Source organism: Gymnoscopelus microlampas (genome assembly GCF_963454915.1).
Source record: "Gymnoscopelus microlampas genome assembly, chromosome: 6".
Lineage (NCBI taxonomy): Eukaryota > Metazoa > Chordata > Actinopteri > Myctophiformes > Myctophidae > Gymnoscopelus > Gymnoscopelus microlampas.
The window spans coordinates 28,888,205-28,908,011 of NC_139943.1; the positions used below are offsets into that span (position 1 = coordinate 28,888,205).

A 19,807-nucleotide genomic window follows, 5' to 3' on the forward strand; every position below is an offset into this window, starting at 1 on the left:
CTGTCATCGTTTTCAGCTTTGGACAGGATTCTTTGAACTCTTTGCACTTGATTAAAGGCTGCATAGAATAAAATACAACATATGCAATTTTTGGTTTCAAACAATCATAAGTGTTGCCATCGTAAAAAAAAAAAAAAACTGCCTGTTGCAACAGCCAGAAATTTTGCGTACGGAAATTATGTTAAGTTGTCATTGCCCATTATCAGTCAAACAAAACCGTAACCCAACTAAACAAATATTTCTTTATCTGTAAACTTGGATAAGTTAAATGTGTCTTCCTTGAAGGAAGACTATTCCTTGAAGGAAGGAAGTTCCTTCCTTTCCTGTCAAATGTCACTTTATTAAGCCAATGGCATGCTCCCTCCTTGACGCACTCCATATATGGTTGTGTGTGACTAAATTAGCATACATGTGCATAGGAGATGATTGAATGGGCCATACATAGATACCTACTGCGTCTGGGAGAGTCTTACAGGAAGTCAGCCCAGGTCAGGAATGTCACAGAGGAAGTGGTCTAGAATTAGACTTCCTGTTCCTCCCTTAGCCCCTCTGGGTGGAGGTGGTGCAGGGTGTTGCTGAGCTTAAGGTGATGACAACGAGTGGAGGGGTGCCCCACACCCGGACTTTAGGATACACAGCTGTGTAGGGCAGACCAACACCTCAATGAGTTAGGACTCTTATTTCGTGGGAAGTACTTGGATTTACTAAGCGGTTGACCAGCGGTGACCCAATAGCCGAATGGTTAGGGCTCATACCAGGTCCCTGGTTCGATTCCTGGCCGGCCGGACCTTTTGCTGCTTGTCTCTCTGTGTTACCTGTCTCAATACACTGTACCTGTCAATATAGACTAAGTAAGCCATAATGACAAAATGTAATGATGAAATGAAATAAAATAAATCCTTTCCAAGAGGGAATTTGATACACTGCAAAAGGGCGGCACAAATGCATTGCTTGTTTATCAGGGAAACAAATACAAATTTGGGCTGAGGTCACTCTCAGTGACCAAACCACCAGGGCCACTGGTGGGAAGTGCTCGACTCTAGTGATACTTTCTGTCAGCGTGACAATAAACAGCAGGTCAGCAGCCTTGTTGCTGTTACCACTGTGGTCCCACCCTGAGAATGTTTTCTACCCAACATCCTGTGATCAGAACCTCTCCCCTCACCTATACAGTATTCCTTACATGGCTCTTGATTTTGAAAAGTTATTGATATGAGGATTTCTTTAGCCTGATGAAAAACACTTACAAAAATGTTTCATGTGCTTATAAATGGGAAACCCTTTCCCAAAGTCTTGTATAGTTATTTACTGCATCTTTTACAATATCCTGGTACCTCTTTAAGTTGGTTTGTATTCTAAGATAATACACACACACATCTAAGTACAAATACAAAATTCATCCAAAGCACTGAAAATAATATGAGAACAAAGAATTCTTTGGTATAATGGTATCGTAATACCCCCCAGTGAGTTTATGCACTTGGCATGGTCTACAGCGTTTAGAAGAGGTCCGGGAAGCTGTGAGACGTAAACAGAGTAGAGGGGAAAGGGGTCAGAGGACTTGACTGTTCCACAAATAAACAAAGTCCCTCGGAGGTAGTAGCTATCACTAGTGGAACTCCACAAGGATCCCACAGCTGTGGAAGATCAGAGAACTTCAGTGACACAATTGTTTGTGCTTATGGCCAAAAAAGAAACAAGCTTTGTTCAGTGTCGACAATGGGTCTGTGCAGCTCTTTTTTGAAAGACTGGCAGGCCAGAGGGATGACAATATATGACTTGTTGAAAGGAGATGATTGTCAAAATCCTCCCTTACTCCCCCTCTCGCTTCCCAACTTTTCCCATACCTTCAACATCCCTGCTCCCTGCCCCATTTCCCCCCTTCTCTCACCCACTCTCTCCCTATACCCTTCCTATCCCTGGCCCGTTTTCTTTCTCTCTCCCTCTCAATTCCCTGGCCCTCCCTCTCTTTTCCCCTCTTCTTCCCCCTCGTAATCCCCCCCCCCCCCCCCACCTCTCTCTCTCTCTCTCTCTCTCTCTCTCTCTCTCTCTCTCTCTCTCTCTCTCTCTCTCTCTCTCTCTCTCTCTCTCTCTCTCTCTCTCTCTCCCCCTCTCTCTCCCTTCCCCCAGGCAGCTCCCTCCCTTCCTGTCGGCCTCTGAGTAGAGGATGTGTCTGGGAGTGTGTGTGTGAGAGAAAGAGGAAAGCCGTCAGTAGAATGGATATGTGCCCTCTCTCCTCCACCCTTTCTCCTTGCTTCTCTGTGTGTGTCTTTCTTCACCGTTCTCTTGCAGTGTTGTGTCCTCGGCACTCGGAGCGCTGGCCCTCAGGGAAGAGGAGGCTCGGTGGACAGAAGAACAGGCGGTTGGCTGAAAACTGAAGTTAAATGTCAGACAGAGAACAGAATGGTGGTGACAAACCAGAAGGTAATGGGCAAATACACACACACACACACACACACACACACACACACACACACACACACACACACACACACACACACACACACACACACACACACTCACACTCACACTCACACTCACACTCACAGGCACACACAGGCACACACATGCACACAACTCACTCACAGTGCCAGCACAGTCAAGTGACACCCATTTCTTCCAAAGTCTCACAAAAGAGGAAACAGCACAGTGGATGGCTAGTGTTGAATTTCTATGAGTGTGACTGAATGTCAATGAACTTCTGCCTATCTCAGCCTATCCTTGATGTGATAGACACAGCGCCTAATTTACAGTATAGTCTTGTCTATTTAATTAGAGGACGCCTGCCTGCCCTGATCACAATGATGTAGTTGTTACGCAGGTAAGGTGGCTCAAGTTTTCTCTCATTTATAAACATGTTACAATCTCTGTGTCAGTGTTGCAGCGGATGCTAACATCATCTGTGTTGCCATGAACTCTATGGCTGTGACTTTGACCGTGATGGTGCAGTTCGAGAATGCATTAGGCTATAATGGCTCTCCTGAGAGGGAACTCTATCGGTTTGCTGTTTGGCAGAATTGCTGATGATGACATATTCTGCACTCAGATTTATGTTCATGGTGTTACCTTACCATATTGCCAGTAAATGAATGCTTGCTTACAACACAAGACCATAACTGTTACCATAACCTTGACTTAACCCTAATTCTGACTCTAACACTAAACCTAACCCTCAACCATATAATGAACACTATTCGAAGTGAGTGCTTTGCCTTACTTTCTCTCTTTCACTGTGGTAAAACTCACATGAGTCCTATAAAACACAGACATACACATTCGCATAAAGATCTGCGTGCTGACTCACGTGTTGTGCTGAGACTCACTCATAGGGTTATTATTGAATTAAGTTAATTGGAGACCACATCCTGTGATGCGGATTATGATGATGGGGTGCCTGCCTGCCTGCAAGTCCTATCTATCTCGTTCACTTGATGACCAACTGACAGACTGCCTTTACAGGCTGGCTGACAGATTGTATTTGTCCGTCTGGCTCGCTTTGCTGTGTGACCAGCTGACAAGCTGATTAGTAACGGACTGATTCTGACTTACAAACAGAAGGCCTTGTTTGAGCTGATAAAAAAAGATATCCTCTCTTGAAAATCCATTACTGCAGCGTCACTAGTTGTTGATGCCTGGTGTTCTAAAAGAGCGTTTTGTTCTTGACCAGTTAATCCTCCTTGCATTTCACCAGGGAGTCCCATTGACTTGTGAGATCTCTGTTACTTTACAGATTTAAATTCATTGTATGGCCTAGGCAAGGCAAGGCAAGGCAATTTTATTTGTATAGCACATTTCAACAACAAGGCAATTCAATGTGCTTTACACAAAACATCAAGCAAAGGAAACACAATTATAAAATGACATAAGGATGCATAAAACAAAATAAGTAAAAAATAACAAATACAATTACAGTGCAGAAGACAAAGAAAAAAGAAAAGTAATTCAATTAAAGGCCACGGCAAACAAAAAGGTCTTTAGTTGTGTTTTAAAAGAAATAAGAGTAGCAGCAGATCTGCAGTTCTCTGGGAGTTTGTTCCAGATATGTGGTGCATAAAAACTAAATGCTGCTTCCCCATGTTTATTTTTGGTTTTAGGGACAGAAAGCAGACCTTTCCCAGATGACCTGAGAGATCTGGATGGTTCATTATATCGCCCAAGATCAGAAATGTATTTTGACCCTAAACCATTTAATGCTTTATAAACCAACAGTAGTATTTTGAAACCAATTCACAGGGAGCCAGTGTAAGGATTTAAGAACTGGGGTGATATTCTCCACTTTCTTGGTATTAGTTAAAGGGATGTTTCACTTTCAAAAAAACTTTGGGTCATTTTATCAGCTACTCAGGCTTTCGTGAGACCCCCAGATCGTTTTTAAGTTGCTTGATTCAGTATTTAGATATTTGATATTCATTTTATCAGACACGCCCCCTTCCTATACAAACCCATTATAATTTCAAACTCCATTTTTAACATGTTAGATTTATCAAAAACACCCGTCCTTGGTTTTGGTGACTCACCCCGCCCTCCTAATATGCGAGGGGGCCGTGTTTTTTCCATAACGTTTTTCATTTATTTTTAATATTATTTTTGGAAAATGAAAAAAATTAAATACAATAGAAAAAGAAAAGAAAAAAGTGATCGAAAAAACACGGCCCCCTCGTGTATTAGGAGGGCGGGGTGAGTCACCAGAACCAACGACGGGTGTTTTTGATAAATCTAACATGGTTAAAAATGGAGTTTGAAGTTATAATGGGTTTGTATAGGAAGGGGGCGTGTCTGATAAAATGAATATCAAATATCTAAATACTGAATCAAGCAACTTAAAAACGGTCTGGGGGCTCACAAAAGCCTGAGTAGACGATAAAATGACCCAAAGTTTTTTTGAAAGTGAAATATCCCTTTAAGGACTCGAGCAGCAGCAGTTTGAATCAACTGCAGTCGTCTGATAGATCTTTTAGGGAGTAAAACACGTTACAGTAGTCAAGTCTACTGAAGATAAATGCATGGACAAGGTTTTCTAGATCCTGCTGAGACATAATAGTCTTTTAACCCATGCTTTTTTTTAGGTGATAGTATGCCGACTTTGTGATTGTGTTAATGTGGCTAATTAAATTCAGGTCTGAGACCATGACTACACCATATTTGTTTTTCACGCCACTAACCGGCCCTCAAATATAGTTTAAAGTTGTCTCTATATGGGCATGTTACATTTGTGACGTCCACTGTCCGGCCACAAGGTAATTTTTATATAGAATGTACAAGAGTCTCTCAGAGTTAAATTAACCATATGGACTAGCATCCCTATTCTGGGGTGAACATTCGGTGAAAATAACAGATATACAGATAAGTTCACAACGTGTCACGATACAAGGTGTTGTGAGCTTGTAGATCGGCTATTTCCAGCAAAGAGATTTGGTGTGTAGAGGGACTACTATAGACTTGGGGGAGTCTGGTCAAGGAAGTATAGGGTTTAAGCGGTTAACTCTCGATTTTACAGTGTGGGACAAAAAGCAATATACTGTAGGTAACACAGTGGCCTATGTGCTGAATGACCATACCATGAAGGAACTTTTTTTCTACATTTCTCCTAAATGTATCTTGTTCCTTACATTGTATTTGACAGATGTGGCACCCCAACCAGAGGTGTGGCCAGAGGTTGAGCGTGCTGAGCAGCTGGCGCGGGGTGCAGCTCTGAAGTGGGCGTCAGGTGTGTTCTGTCGCCCTGAACATCTGGAGAGACTGAGTCAGTACAGGAAGAGAGAAAGCCACCGGACCACATCCATACACTCCAGGCTCAAGGTACGCAAATCTGCACAGCTTGTTGTTTTGAATCAACCATCACCAGTACAAATGCAAATGAATGATCCAACAAGCTGAGCTGAATTATTGTGGTTCTCTTCCAGTCTGTGGTCCAGTCCTACCTGGAGGGGGTGGGCTGGGGTCTTGGGCAGCTCCGAGGGGCTAGGGCAGAACTGTCAGATGTGTCCCACGCCCTGCGGAAGGCGGGATTGGAGTCGAGTCGTAACGCTGAGGTGGTCAAGTCTCTGGAGACACTGACAGAGCTGTCATTCAATCACAGTCAGCTGCTTGCTGCAGTCAGCAACCTGCCGCGACTCTACGCTGGTGGGTAGAATCTTTAACAGGCTATTCTCCTCGTATTCCCTGTCCTACTGCTCTTCTCCCATCCTCCTCCACTTTTTCATTAGCGCAGGGATTCTCAGAGCCCCATGGGTCCTCGAGGGGGGTCCCAGGGGAGTTAGTTAATATAGTATCAAAATGAGTTAAACGACTTTAAACTTATATCTTCAAGTCGGCTATCAGAAAATACCCAATCTACAAGCTGACAACACAACGCAATGCAACACATTGTGAGCTTGTAAATTGCCTTTTTTTTTTTTTTATAGAAAACAATTATTAACAACAAAAAAATGTCAGCAGGGTGGTCTGCAGCCAAATACATATCAATTTGGGGGTCTTTGACATGAAATGTTTGCAGAACCACTGCATTAGCCCATCTCCACAAAGTCCCACTGTCCTCTCCTCACATCCCTGTATTCTTCTTCCTTACCTTCCTCCCATCGCCTCGCTCGTCCTCCTCCTGCCAGTGCGTAGCATGGTGGCAGAGACAGAACGTCTGGTGGAATCACGCCGCCTCCTGGAAGCCCATGCCCGCCTGATGGAGCTGGAGCACTGGCAGGACGACATCCTCTGGCAACTCCACAGAGGAGCTGGAACCTCTGGAAGCGCCCTCAGTGCAGAGGACGACGAGCTGGTGACGGCATACTTCTCTGGTGTGGGACGTCTAGTGGAGGCCCTGGGTAAGAAATAGTTCCACTCCTGGTAAGCGTGATTAAGGGTGGCCAAATTACACCGCACTGCAATATACGTCTGGTTAGGAAAACAGCAAAAACGCCTTTCATAGCATGGTGTTGAGTGGAATAAACTCCACTAAAACCTGAATGAAAAGGGGATTAAGAATACGATGTATAGGATAGGGTTGGTTGTGTAGAGCAGTTGTTTCTTGTTTTATACATAGTATTGATGAGACTTTTATATTGTGAATGATGAAACATTACCTTTGTGTCAGATATTGTCAGCTTGCCTGCATACTGCAAATGGTCACCTTTGAGGACCACAGTTGAAATGCGTTTTCTAACGAAATATTGATTTGGAAGTAGACTACAGTCACCTGCTTACTCTATGTATGATAGAAAACACATAGCTACGAAACAAACCAGAAATCAGAACAATAAAACAATGCATCACTTTAATGTATAATGTAAAAGCCATACCGACAAAATACATCCATACACCGGACACGCATTATTATTCTGCATGTTGCAGAACTTTCAGACATCCCTGTAAACACTGCAGCTACTGTACTTCCTCAACTGCCACTACACCACTGTTTCTCAAAGTTGCGTCCTGGGACCACCAGGGGTCCAAATGGAAACTTACGGGTCTGTAACTCTGAGTTAAATTAACACAAAGGATTTGACAGTGTAGATTGGGATCCCAGAGATCACAAAAGCTGGCGGTCCTTGAAATTCAAAAGGTTGAGAATGACTGCACTCCACCACTGCAGGTAAGGAGCTGTGGGCCGTAGTGAGCAGCGGCCTGGCCCTGGCCCGTCAGAACCCCACGCCCTTTGTGTCTGCAGTGCGGATCGTGGAGCGAGAGGAGGCCCTCGACCAGCTCTTTCTGGAAGAGAGAGGAGGTGCCACTGGCCACAGCAGACCACTGCCCCCTGGTAGGCCCCGCTGCTGGAGAGAACGCCTCTTCCAGGTAAGTCAAACTCGCACATCGGCAAGGACCCGAGGAAGTGCGGTGCCCACCGCCGAGTTGTTCGGATATGCGGTTGTCCAGATATCCAGTTGTCCAGAACCGCTTATCCAAACAATATGCCCATATATTGGCAGGCCAATTATACAGGGTATGGGCATATGCAAATGACATCAGGGATCTCCATATATGGGCTTAAAAGGGACACAGGTAACAACAACGCAGTCAAAGGGATGGAGGGAATTCATATGGAAGAATCAAATCCGGTATTTTATCACACCCCAGATTAAAAGCAAACAAATTAAGAATCAACAGCTATGCTGGAGAAACTGCGGAAACTCTGACTCCAACCATACACACGTCTTCTGGAGCTGTACGAAAATCCAGCCTTTTTGGGAAACTCTGCACTCAACAATATGTGAGGTTTTAGGCTATGAAATTCCCCATTCTTGTCTTGTAATGTATTTGGGTCATATGGAGGGAATTGTACATCCAGGAGACTGTTATCTAGCCAAAATCCTCCTAGCGGCTGGGAAAAAGGCTATCACCAGGAACTGGCTCAAGACTGACGCACCGGACTATACACAGTGGAGAAATATAGTGGACAATATTCAGGACATGGAAAAATTGACATTCAAACTGAAAATAAGGGAAGATCTCTATGAAAAAAGATGGGAAAAATGGATAATATACATAATCTTAAGAGAAGGGATGTGATGACGTAAGAAAATGAGGTTATTGTGCACCCCCACAAAGGTCTAAAAAGGTAATATGTAAATATAATTTCTGTTTTTTTTTGTTTTTTGTTTTGTTTACCTAAGTTCATGTAAATGTCTGTTCTATGATTTGTTTTGTTTTATTTTATTGGAAAAAGTGATAAATGTAACTGTTTGAAGTATCCTCAATAAACACAAAGTTATAAAAAAAAAAAAAAAAGGGACACAGGTAGACAGACAGATAAAGAGATCGCCATATATGGGCACAAAAGGAACACAGACAGACAACGGGTACTCTGACAAAGCCCCCGACACTATGACTCAGACATATCGGTTGGATTGGCGGTGCAACGCCCGAACTCTAGATGCAAACCTTTAATCTGCGTGCTGATTTGTGCTGACATCGGGCATATCCATATTTGGAATCTGTGTTGACGTCTGGCATGTCCATATTTGGGCATATTCCGTCCACCCGCCACTGACAGACACGCACACAACTTGACCTTGAGAGAGAGAGAGAGAAATCGACAGAAGAGTTATTTTATCTTCTTCCTCAAGTTTCCTCTCTCTGACTTTTCTCTTTTAACTTTGAAAAGCTCAGCCAATCCCTGAAAACTGAGACAGCCAGGGAAATCGAGCTCAGCAAACTAATGGACCAAACAGTCCAAAAGAAGTGTTTAATGTACATAGAAAAGCTGATATAGATCAATCTTCTTACACTTTCAACCTTTCCTGCCCACACCAGGTACTAGAAGAGGCGGTGTCCACACGCTTCCGTAGCGTATCCTTCCTGCACACACGCGGTCCAGGACTGGCCGGACACCTGTCTGCTCTCCAGCATGGTGTCATGGCCGACTTGGCCACGGTACGACACCTGCTGGAACACTGTGTCCCACCGCACTACTGCCTAACAGGGGCTTATCTGAGGGCCAGCCACCGCTGCCTACAGTCTCACCTGGCACAGGTCTGTAAGTCTACAATATAGTGTTCTTGGCCCTGTGAGAATTATTCCGATAAAAAAATAAATGTTATTTCAAGGATCCTCAGTTTGATATGCATTTGGCCACAGACCATTACAGTACAGTAGAACCCGCACACCGAGCCTAAAAGTCGGACTTCTTTTTATCAATACAGCACCCACCACTTTTATCCATGGTGGATCTTTGTCAGGTCAATTTCAAATAAATGTTCAGTCATTCAATTCAATATAGACCCTGATAAGTGATGTCACTACAAGTAAGGGAAAAAAAAGAAGTGTGGCTAATTTAAACATCATTGCATTACTATTACAAGCGACGTATTTAGAGACAAACTATGCCATGCACAACCCTGAACCCATTGTTAACTCTCTGTTGAAGTTCATATACCCTTGAACCTTTTAACCACATTAACCCTGGCTGGCATCCCTATTTTATTTGTTAAATTTCAAAAATACCTAAAATATCTACAAGCTGTTACATTGCAGCAAGCTGTGAGCTTGTAGAGCTGCTATTTTCTTGTAAAAGGGTGGTGGTTAAATCACCACTACATGACTGCATCTGCATACAATGAACATATGAGGTTGTTCTCTGGCCTAGGTTAGCAGCTGGGAGCTAGAAAGTGGAGAAATCTTCGCTGTGCTCAACTGGGTGCTGCACATCTACAACAGGTGAGAAACCACACCAATAAAGTTACAATAAAAGAAATGGAGCGAGGCTCAAAAGTTGATGGTCTATTGTGTCAAGCTGCTGTCTCTCCATGCTGTATGTGTTTACAGTTGCTGTTCAGGGACCCTCTTGATTTGGTGCAACAATATGAAAACTATGCGAAAAAACAACAGCACACAAATCACAAACTTTTGTAATGAACCATAGAATCTTAACCACTTAACTTTAGTTTCAACCTAGCTAACATTTTCAAGACATGTCTTTTAAAGAAATCAGAAAATGTTCTAAATTATCAACACATTTTCTTTGGGCCATTTACGCAACACGTTGTACGATCAAGTATAAAACAGGGCTTAACCACTTGAAACCCATATGGTTGAGCGGAGTACCTCAGGGCTCTATACTAGTGTATTTTCCTTTTTCTGTAATTTTCTGTGAAAGCTTTCCCCACAATATGGATGCTGGGGTTTAAGTGGTTAAGCCCTACATCAGCCAACCTTCTCTGGATCAGAGAAGGTTGGTCTGGATCAAGTGTTCTCGGCCCACCCACCTGGCCACTTAACACGGCAGCCCTTAAGTGGTCATGTGGGTGGGCCACATGCATTTTCAGAGATGTTTATTTTAATTATCAATCAATCGATTGTGTTCAACACATTATCATGTGTATTCTGCAGACCGAAGAAGACGCATGATAATGTGAAATCACACGACCGGGATGGTTTAGCAGGCTAAATTACTTGGGGCCCCCTTGCGATATCCTCACCACCCACAGGTTGGGAATCGCTGCCCTACAGTATATACGTTGTTGTTGAAAGTACAGACCCAGGGGTCTATACTTTTGTATGTGTGTGTGTGTGTGTGTGTGTGTGTGTGTGTGTGTGTGTGTGTGTGTGTGTGTGTGTGTGTGTGTGTGTGTGTGTGTGTGTGTGTGTGTGTGTGTACTGTACGTGCGTGTGTGCGTGTCTCCCTTCTTAGAGTATTACCGATGAAGCATGAATGCCATGCAAATATTATCCTAGAAAATTTCTAACATCTAATAGTGTTGTTTTGGCAGCCCAGACATGATGGGCCACCCAGAGCTGCTAGCTGAGATAGAGAGAGAGGAGCTGGGACCTCTCATCTCTCTGGAGGGGCTGGAGCAGCTGCACAACAAATACGTCCACAGTGTTCGGGTGAGGACTCTGAGACAGGATGCACATGAAGTCATGCATGCTTTGCACAACGGTTCATCTTGGGTTCTCTCTATCTGTCGGCTGCCTGGCGTTAATTCCAGGCAGTCAGTCCTTCTCAACTGTAAATCCCTCCCTCTCTGTGTCTGTCTGTTTGTGTGAATGGATGCCTTCATGAGTGTGCCTGTTATGTATTAGAGATGTTACGAAATGTAGTAACTCTCAAGGACCCCCAAAATAATATGTAATTGGCCACTGACCGCCGCCATCTGAAAATATGATGTGCCAGGTCCCCCATACAAGAGTTATGTTGTTAAAATGTTTAAAAAATATTCCAAATGTCTCCAAGATTTATTTGAACATAGCAGATCTACAAGCTCACAAGTGAGTAAGTAGGTCAGAGGAGCTACTTATTGTCGGTATCAGCCGAGACCGCAAGAGTCTATCCCTGTTACAATAGATGGAATGCTGAGGTGGAGAGCCACAGCTCCCCGTACTTACCTATCGCATGACTTGCCACACCCAATCCATGCTACTCATACGTTGGATTGACGGTGCCCGGGAATGAACCTATGATCTTGTGGTCCAAACGCCAGAGCTTTACCGACTGAGCTACACGGACAAGATGTGAGCTTGTGGCCAATATACAAAGTATAGGTTTAAACTTGTTGAACAGGTTTTTATGCTATATTAACTCATTTTGATGGGGACCACCTGGAACCCCCTAAAGGACCCCTGGGGGTCCCCGGAGCCCACTTTGAGAAGCAGTGTTTTACAGAGCGGTGTGTGTTGCCGTTTTCAGAAGAGCGTGTCAGAGTGGATGCACAAAGCTCTGGAAGTGGAGCTGACCGACTGGCAGAGAGATCAGGAGCCAGACACTGACCATGAGGGCTTCTACCACACCAGCCTGCCGACTATTATCACACAGGTCAGCTGCGTGCGTGCGTGCGTGCCTGTGTGTGTCTGTGTGTGTGTGTGTGTGTGTGTGTGTGTGTGTGTGCGTGCGTGCGTGCGTGCGTGCGTGCGTGCGTGTCTGTGTGTGTGTATTGACTATAAGTCATGTATGAATTTGTGATGCTGTGATTAATTTGTTGGGTGGTTGTTGTTCAGCTGTGATTGTTAATGGCATGGTTGTGTGTTTTTATGTTAATCACACCTGTGTCATTTTGGTGCCAACCAATGACAATAGACATATGCTTGTTGCTCTGATGCACTCATTTATTGAGACATTAATAAAGAAGAAACCAATTTGGTTGTTCATTTATTAATGTCTCAATAAAATATTGCATTGGAGTTTGTTGTGTTTGTTTATGTAATATTTGTGTTTAATACAGATGCTGGAGGAGAATGCCCGGGTGGCTCTGATGATCGGACAATCACTACGAGACCAGACAATACAGATGGGCCTCTATGAGATGGAGAACCTTTTAAATAGGTGTGCGTGTGTGCGTGGGCATGTGTTAGAATATGAGTGTCTGTACATACAGTTGTATAAGTGTATACGTATATCAATCAACTTGATTTGTTATTTTACCTTGTTGTGTTACATAATATCTCTTTATGTCCAGGTTTCGAGAGGCTCTGGTGGAGTTTGGCAAAGAGCATCGCAGGGATCCAAGTAACAACAAAAACAAGTTCTACCTCCATTATCTACTGGCTTCCATCAGTAACTGCATCATTCTTAAGTAAGACTATGCAAGAAAAAGATAATAAGCAAGAGAAAGAGAAAGGCAGCTTGTGTTTAATTCATTGAGGTTCCACACCATCTTATTGTCCATTGGAGAGACTGGAGTCTCTGTGAGTCTCCAAACAATTACTATTGGGAGTGATATAACACTGGAACAGTACTGTATTACATTTTCATGGACATTAACATTTATTTCTTCTCAAAATGCATTGTTTGAAAGGGTATTTTCTCCTCTCCTTACTGTATATTTATAGTATCATGTTACTTCCATACTACCCAGGACGTCCACAGAGAGCCTGCAGCAGCAGCAGTCATACCGGTCAGCGAGCCAGTTCACCCGGACTCCCCCCAACCCACTGGCAGCCCTTGACCGGGCTGTGAGGCGAGCCTGTCGCCTGGTGATGGACCAGCTGCTGTTAGATCTTCAACCCTTCCTCCAAGGTTTCCACACTCGCCCCTGGCTGGCCCAGGGTGACCCCACCCCCAAGGTTTGCCAGGTTCTGGAGCGACACCTGGAGCTGTACAGCCGCGTGCGACCTCCATGTCGACAGGTCAGATTACCCTCCAAATTGGGGATAGGATCCCAAAGCGATTTGCTTTTGGAGTACATAGATATTGCCTCTTAGAACTTTAAGGCACTATAGCAGTGGTCAGCAACAGGCAACCCCCACCAGTGATTATATATGGCCTGGCAAATTATTATAATTACACATAGGTACTAGGTAGGATATGAACAGCAATGGCTTTGCATTGATTAAACCGGGTAGGATGTACGTGTACGCATAGTTCTCTTTCCTTTCTTCCTTGAATGTTTTTACTGTCAACTTTACAAAAATGCATGCCTTAAAACAATACACTGTTTCTCTCCTTGAGACCTTGAACCATGAAAGAGCTCTTGTTCGAAAAGGGAGTATGGCGGCTGTGTCCAGATAAAAATGTTCTTTTCAACTTTTGGATGAACTACTGTTAATATCCTCCAGGTGCCACATATGATTACACTTCCATTTCTATCAGTTATACCACACACATCTTTATTTATTAATGTTTATAGCAATATAGTTATTATTGTCTATAAGGTGGTTTGTCGCATGTTACTAAATTAGCCATTGATCGAGTTCTGGCCCACTATAAAGGCTTAGAAAATAATTGGCCCAAAGTCAAATTTACTTGCCGACCCCTGCACTATAGTCTGCCTCTATAGTTCTCATTGCTCAATTCAATAATATTTGTCATGCCATGTATGGGTTAAGGTTAGGTTTAGGCATAGTCTTACTGAAGTTAGGGTTAAGGTTATAGGTTTAGGCATAGTTGCAAAAACGAGAACTGTCAATCGCAGCGGCTACTGGCCAATCACAGCGGGTCTCCCTAGACAAGTGGTGGTATCCATAAGCACGCTCCCTTGACAGCTTCCTGTGATTTTGGCATAATCTTATTCCACTATGTTAAAATCCTTCTCCCAAATAGTCTTTAATGCTGTTTGGATTGTAGTGCAAAATATTGTGGAATGGTATTGAGAGGCTTCATGACCCACTCCAGATTTCTTAGATATCAGAGAGCAACTTAGATTGCTGAGGGTGTGTTGTTGGAGGGCCCAGCAACATAGATAACAAGTGCCTCACATACTGGATCAGGGGAGACAAAACTAAAGTATTATTTTTAAACAAATCTCCCTGTGTCTGAATGCATTTCTTCAACCACACGTTCCATAAAAACAGGACTCTAGCAACACATAACCTTGTGTTAACCTATATGTTTGACTCCAACTTAAGATGAATGTTTATGTTATGGATTCTAGCTACCTTTTTCCATAGGTCCTGCAGATGAGGAAGAAAATGGGGTGGTGCTTCTTCTCAGATGACAATCTGATGGATAAGCATGCTAGTGGGGTGAGGGGCAGGCTCACATCTTGCTCAATACATGACCATGGAGGAGCTCTTTCTGGTGGGAGGGACCTTTGGATGATACTGTATGTCGCAAGCTAAATGCATAATGATACAATAACAGTTTTGGAAGTCCCATATCCGCTCTGTCTACAGGGAGTTGTAATTTTCCCATATGCATCTGTGGGCGTTTTCCATTCCAAAGAAATGTGTTGCATATGCAGTCAAATTGCTTGAAATATTTCACAGGAATATGTATTGGGAAGGAGATAGTTAGGTGTAGGAACTGGGATTACCAGCCTATGTGGTATGCGCCTGGACCGCTAGGCCAGCGGGCGCCGTACCTGTATACTTTGTTGTAAGCACAGCTGCTAATTAAAAAGAATGGGTGTGTTAGATGTAGGTGTGCAACAAACCCATTATACATTTTATTAGCTGCAGCTGTGCTGCTTACATCACATTGTACCAAGCTCAGCCTAGCCTTAATCTCATGAAATTGGCACTAGGGCCTGGGGTTTAGGTCCCCTTTAATAGCACCTATTATTGTGTCCCTACAGCGTCTTCAGGAGGAGTCCCAGTGGTTGACTGTAGTGGAATATGTCAGGGCTCTAATGCAGAAGAGGCTTGTGTGTAGGAGTGCTGAGGACAGGAGACAACTGGCCCAGCGTATGACTCAGGATGACCAGCAGTTCAGAGAGCTCTTCCATGGCCTGGTGAGGAAGACATTCACCACCATTATTACGGGGCCAGAGCTCTGCTCTGGAACCGTATTGTTATTCGTTTTATTCTGTCACTTCTGCCACTTTTCGCAGTTCTGGCTGAACCGCGCTGTCGCTTTTTACGAAACTCGGCCATATGGTAGATGGTCATGAAAAACGATCAAAAAATAATTCTCACAATCTTTCGTCCAAAGGTGGCGCTATAGCACTCAATTGAAAATGCCAACTTTGACCAGGTACAACTCATGCCCTGTTTCACCTACAGCCATGAAACTTGGATACACATATGCGTCTCCTCATGCTGAACAACTTTCACCCTCTGACTTTTGACCTCTGACCTTTAGATCTCCCACCATTTTGAATTATATGAAAAACAGTCATTGGCTCCTAACTTCTGCATTTTTTCACTTATGGAAAATCCGTTGGACATTTTTTTAGGCAGTGGTCCAAAGTTCAAGTGTCAAACGTTTCGTGCAGATTGCTCAAAAATCCCAGGAGGAGATAGATTTTAACTATTACAGTTTTATGAAAATTATTCATCTGTGCCTAAAACATACATGCAGACTCACATTTCTTTGAAACTTTGCAGAAATGTACAGGGTCATTCCAAATATCACTGAAACCAATCTTACTCCAATTGGCCAAAAGGGGGCGCTATAGCAATTTTTTGAAAAGGCAGACTTTAAACAGGCATAAGTCATGCCTCGTTTGGCCGAAAGTCGTGAAACTTGCTTACACATGTGCCTTGACTCATGAGGAACACACGTATCGATTTGACCATTAAGCTCCGCCCTTAGATTTTCCGCAATTTTGAGCAGTTTGAAAAATACTTGTTTTTGCCAGTTCTGGCTTAACCGTGCATACGCTTTTTACGAAACTCGGCCATATGGTAGATGCTCATGAAAAACTACCAAGAAATAATTCTCACACTCATTCGTCAAAGGGTGGCGCTATAGCACTCAATTGAAAGTGCCAACTTTGAACAGGTACAACTCATGCCCTGTTTGACCTACAACCATGAAACTTCGATACACACATGCGTCTCTTCATGCCCGACAACTTTCGTGGTCTGACTTTTGACCTCTGACCTTTAGATCGCCCACCATTTTGAATTATATGAAAAACAGTCATTGGCTCCTAACTTCTGCATTTTTTCACTTATGGAAAATCCGTTGGAAATTTTTGTAGGCAGTGGTCCAAAGTTCAAGTGTTAAACGTTTCGTGCAGATTGCTCAAAAATCCCAGGAGGAGATAGATTTTAACTATTACAGTTTTATGAAAATTATTCATCTGTGCCTAAAACATACATGCAGACTCACATTTCTTTGAAACGTTGCAGTAATGTAGAGAGTCATTCCAAATATCACTGAAACCAATCTCACTCCAATTGGCCAAAGGGGGGCGCTATAGCAATTTTTTGAAAATGCAAACTTTAAACAGGCAAAAGTCATGCCTCGTTTGGCCGAAAGTCGTGAAACTTGCTTACACTTGTGCCTTGACTCATGAGGAACACATCTATCGCTTTGACCAGTAAGCTCCGCCCTTAGATTGTCCGCAATTTTGAGCAGTTTGAAAAACACTTAAACCCAGGATTTTTCAGCTATTTGCGTGAAACTGTATCATCTGTGTGATCTCCTTTTTCACAGTTACTTGTCTGTTGGGCCAATGGCGTCTCCCTTAAATGAATGCCTCACAATCTCAAGGTCACCAGTTCAAGCCTCACTTGATGCAGACTTAATTTAAGTTGAATTGCAAACAACATGACTGTATCAATGAATACATGTGCAAATGGTAAAGATAACCTGAAATGCTTATTTGAGAGTACGTTTTTTCAACGTATGACATACTTCATTCTGAAAATAGCTGATCTACAATCTCACAACTTTTCATGGTTTGTGAGCTTGTAGATCGGCTACTTTCACTAGTTTTGGTTCTGAGGAGATGTACAATTTCTTCATTGGTAAATGGTTTGTGAACGAGTGATCTTAGTGTTAGTGAAACAGGGGCTTGGTTCATGAAAGAAGGCAAGAGTTTATGATCTTCAACAGACAATATCAGCCTGGACAAAGCTATAGCACTATAGGTAGTGTTGCAGCCTATTAGTTTGAAGGTTGAGAGTTCGAATCCTGTTAATGGCAGTAGGTTGAGATGTCCAATCAAACCATTATGTTTCCATCTCTCTCTCTCATCAATCTATTGTTTCCATGTCACTCTCTCTCTCTTCAATCTATTCCGTTTCCATGTCTCTCTCTCTCTCTATTCACTGGCCCCGTATTATCGCTGCTTGCAGCTATATTGTATTTTTTGTATTTGGGTAATCACCACAGTTAGTACAGACCTGGCATTGTGACTGGCTGAGAGGCATGATTCTAATGAGTGCCAATAGGATTTGTAAATTGTAAATTGTGTATTTATATAGAGTCTTTATCCAAAGAGCTTTACAATGTGCTTTACATTCAGTTCTTGGAAACTGCCAAATAAATAACACAAATGTGTAATACGTTATTTCTTCATGATCCGAACTCTTCACAAACTAAATGTTTTGCCAATATTCATGAGTGCATTATGTGTATATTTGTTAGTTCTTTTACATGTGCTGGATGTGTATGTACCTGTATGTTTATATATAAACGTGTGTGTGTGTGTGTGTGTGTGTGTGTGTGTGTGTGTGTGTGTGTGTGTGTGTGTGTGTGTGTGTGTGTGTGTGTGTGTGTGTGTGTGTGTGTGTGTGTGTGTGTGTGTGTGTGTGTGTGTGTGTGTGTGTGTGTGTGTGTGTGCGTGCGTGTGCGCGTGCGTGCGCGTGTGTGTGTGTGTTGATCCAGGAGGGTGAAGGGTCAGTACCTGAAGTGAATCCTCTGGCTTTACTACCAGTGTTGGCAGACTTCATTCAACTCAAGGATCCTGGCATGCTTAGTCTAGAGGTGTCTGGACTTGTAGCAAAGTACCCTGACATCAGGTCAGTCTTTCATCTCCCAATTATTTGCAAAAATCCAGTAACTCAACACTCGCCTTTCCTAAAGTGCCTTAAATGCTCTGAGGCTTATTACGTGCATACTGCAACATTAACATTAATTGAAGGCATTAGAATTTCCATACAACAATCGAAGCTAATCAAAAAATAGCTAAATTAGCTGATCTACAAGCTCATAACGTGTCACACTACGACACGTTTTGAGCTTGTAGATCGGCTATTTTTGCTATATTTGACACAGGGCTTAACACACACACACACACACACACACACACACACACACACACACACACACACACACAAGGGCCCCGAGGGGTCACCAGACCCCACTTTGAGAACAACTTCTCTAACATACAGATTGGTTCAAATAACATTTTATTCATTAAAATAAATCCCGGATTACAGCTTTAATTCAGATTACAGATGAATCCTGAACATGAGTTAGCCCTGTCCTCTCTCCTGTCTCCTCAGTGAGGAGCATGTGTCTGTGCTGCTGGACATTCGTGGTGACATCACTAGAGACGTGAGAGGGACAGTTTTGGACCTGCTGGAGCAGAGTGCCCCACCTCTCCCTGCAGGATACAGGCCCATCTTCACAGATATCCTGGTTCCTCCCTCCATGTCCTTCTGCCTCCCTACTGCCAAGTGTGCATGACCATACTGACTAAAGCTTCAAGATTGTGACAGTAGGATCGGAGTGGACCCCAGTTCCAGAAGGGATCACTGACCACCAGATCACCTTGGCCATCTGTTTTACTGTCAGGGGCCTTGAAATTAGAACTCTCCAGGTGGCCAACTTTTCAAATTGTCCCTCATATGGTATAACACTCTCTAGCTGCTAATAAATTAAATGAGATGGTAAAATTCTATATGCATCCACGGTGGCTTGTTGATATGTTAGATTCATGCCCTGATAACATGAGAGGTATTGACATAATAATATTAACCATGACAAACTCCACATTTTCAGCCTGGAATCACAGTTTTCTTTAACTCTAACTGCTACGCACATTTCATTTCTGTGATAGCCGAGCTGTAAAACATCTGACGTATGCATTCCTACAGATGAATACAACCAATGGGATTTTGAATTGACTTTGTAAGCCATATGGCTGTTGATGTGATGTTTATTTTGTGTCATTGTGTAAAATAAAATTAATAAACCAATAAATAAACTAAGGAATGCGTACAAATGTATTAAAGATAAAATAGAATATTGAAAATAGGTAGACATGAA

At 43.1% G+C, this 19,807-nt stretch overlaps 1 protein-coding gene across 3 annotated transcripts; it reads left to right on the plus strand.

The window, feature by feature from the left end:
• The first annotated feature begins 2,207 nt into the window (after positions 1 to 2,207).
• Positions 2,208 to 19,807, plus strand: exoc3l1 (exocyst complex component 3-like 1). 3 transcript variants are annotated; one of them, XM_084059363.1, is made up of 15 exons: positions 2,208 to 2,424; positions 5,624 to 5,799; positions 5,904 to 6,123; positions 6,606 to 6,818; positions 7,586 to 7,785; positions 9,244 to 9,462; positions 10,076 to 10,146; positions 11,199 to 11,316; positions 12,116 to 12,241; positions 12,648 to 12,748; positions 12,882 to 12,998; positions 13,281 to 13,551; positions 15,438 to 15,593; positions 18,422 to 18,555; positions 19,042 to 19,807. In XM_084059363.1, exons 1-15 carry the CDS (start codon positions 2,385 to 2,387, stop codon positions 19,223 to 19,225), a joined length of 2,346 nt encoding a protein of 781 aa, XP_083915489.1. In that variant the 5' UTR covers positions 2,208 to 2,384; the 3' UTR covers positions 19,226 to 19,807. The 3 variants fall into 3 exon arrangements, with proteins under 3 accessions (XP_083915489.1, XP_083915490.1, XP_083915491.1); XM_084059364.1 differs by having other exon boundaries at positions 15,447 to 15,593; XM_084059365.1 differs by lacking the exons at positions 2,208 to 2,424; positions 5,624 to 5,799 and having other exon boundaries at positions 5,984 to 6,123; positions 6,613 to 6,818.

What these genes read in the sequence shown, in the direction of transcription:
- exoc3l1 (XM_084059363.1), top strand. Translation starts at nt 2,385, where the DNA reads ATGTCAGACAGAGAACAGAATGGTGGTGACAAACCAGAAG. An exon ending in CCATACACTCCAGGCTCAAG is followed by an intron (nt 5,800 to 5,903) that starts GTACGCAAATCT and finishes GTTCTCTTCCAG; the next exon opens with TCTGTGGTCCAGTCCTACCT. An exon ending in TGCCGACTATTATCACACAG is followed by an intron (nt 12,242 to 12,647) that starts GTCAGCTGCGTG and finishes TGTTTAATACAG; the next exon opens with ATGCTGGAGGAGAATGCCCG.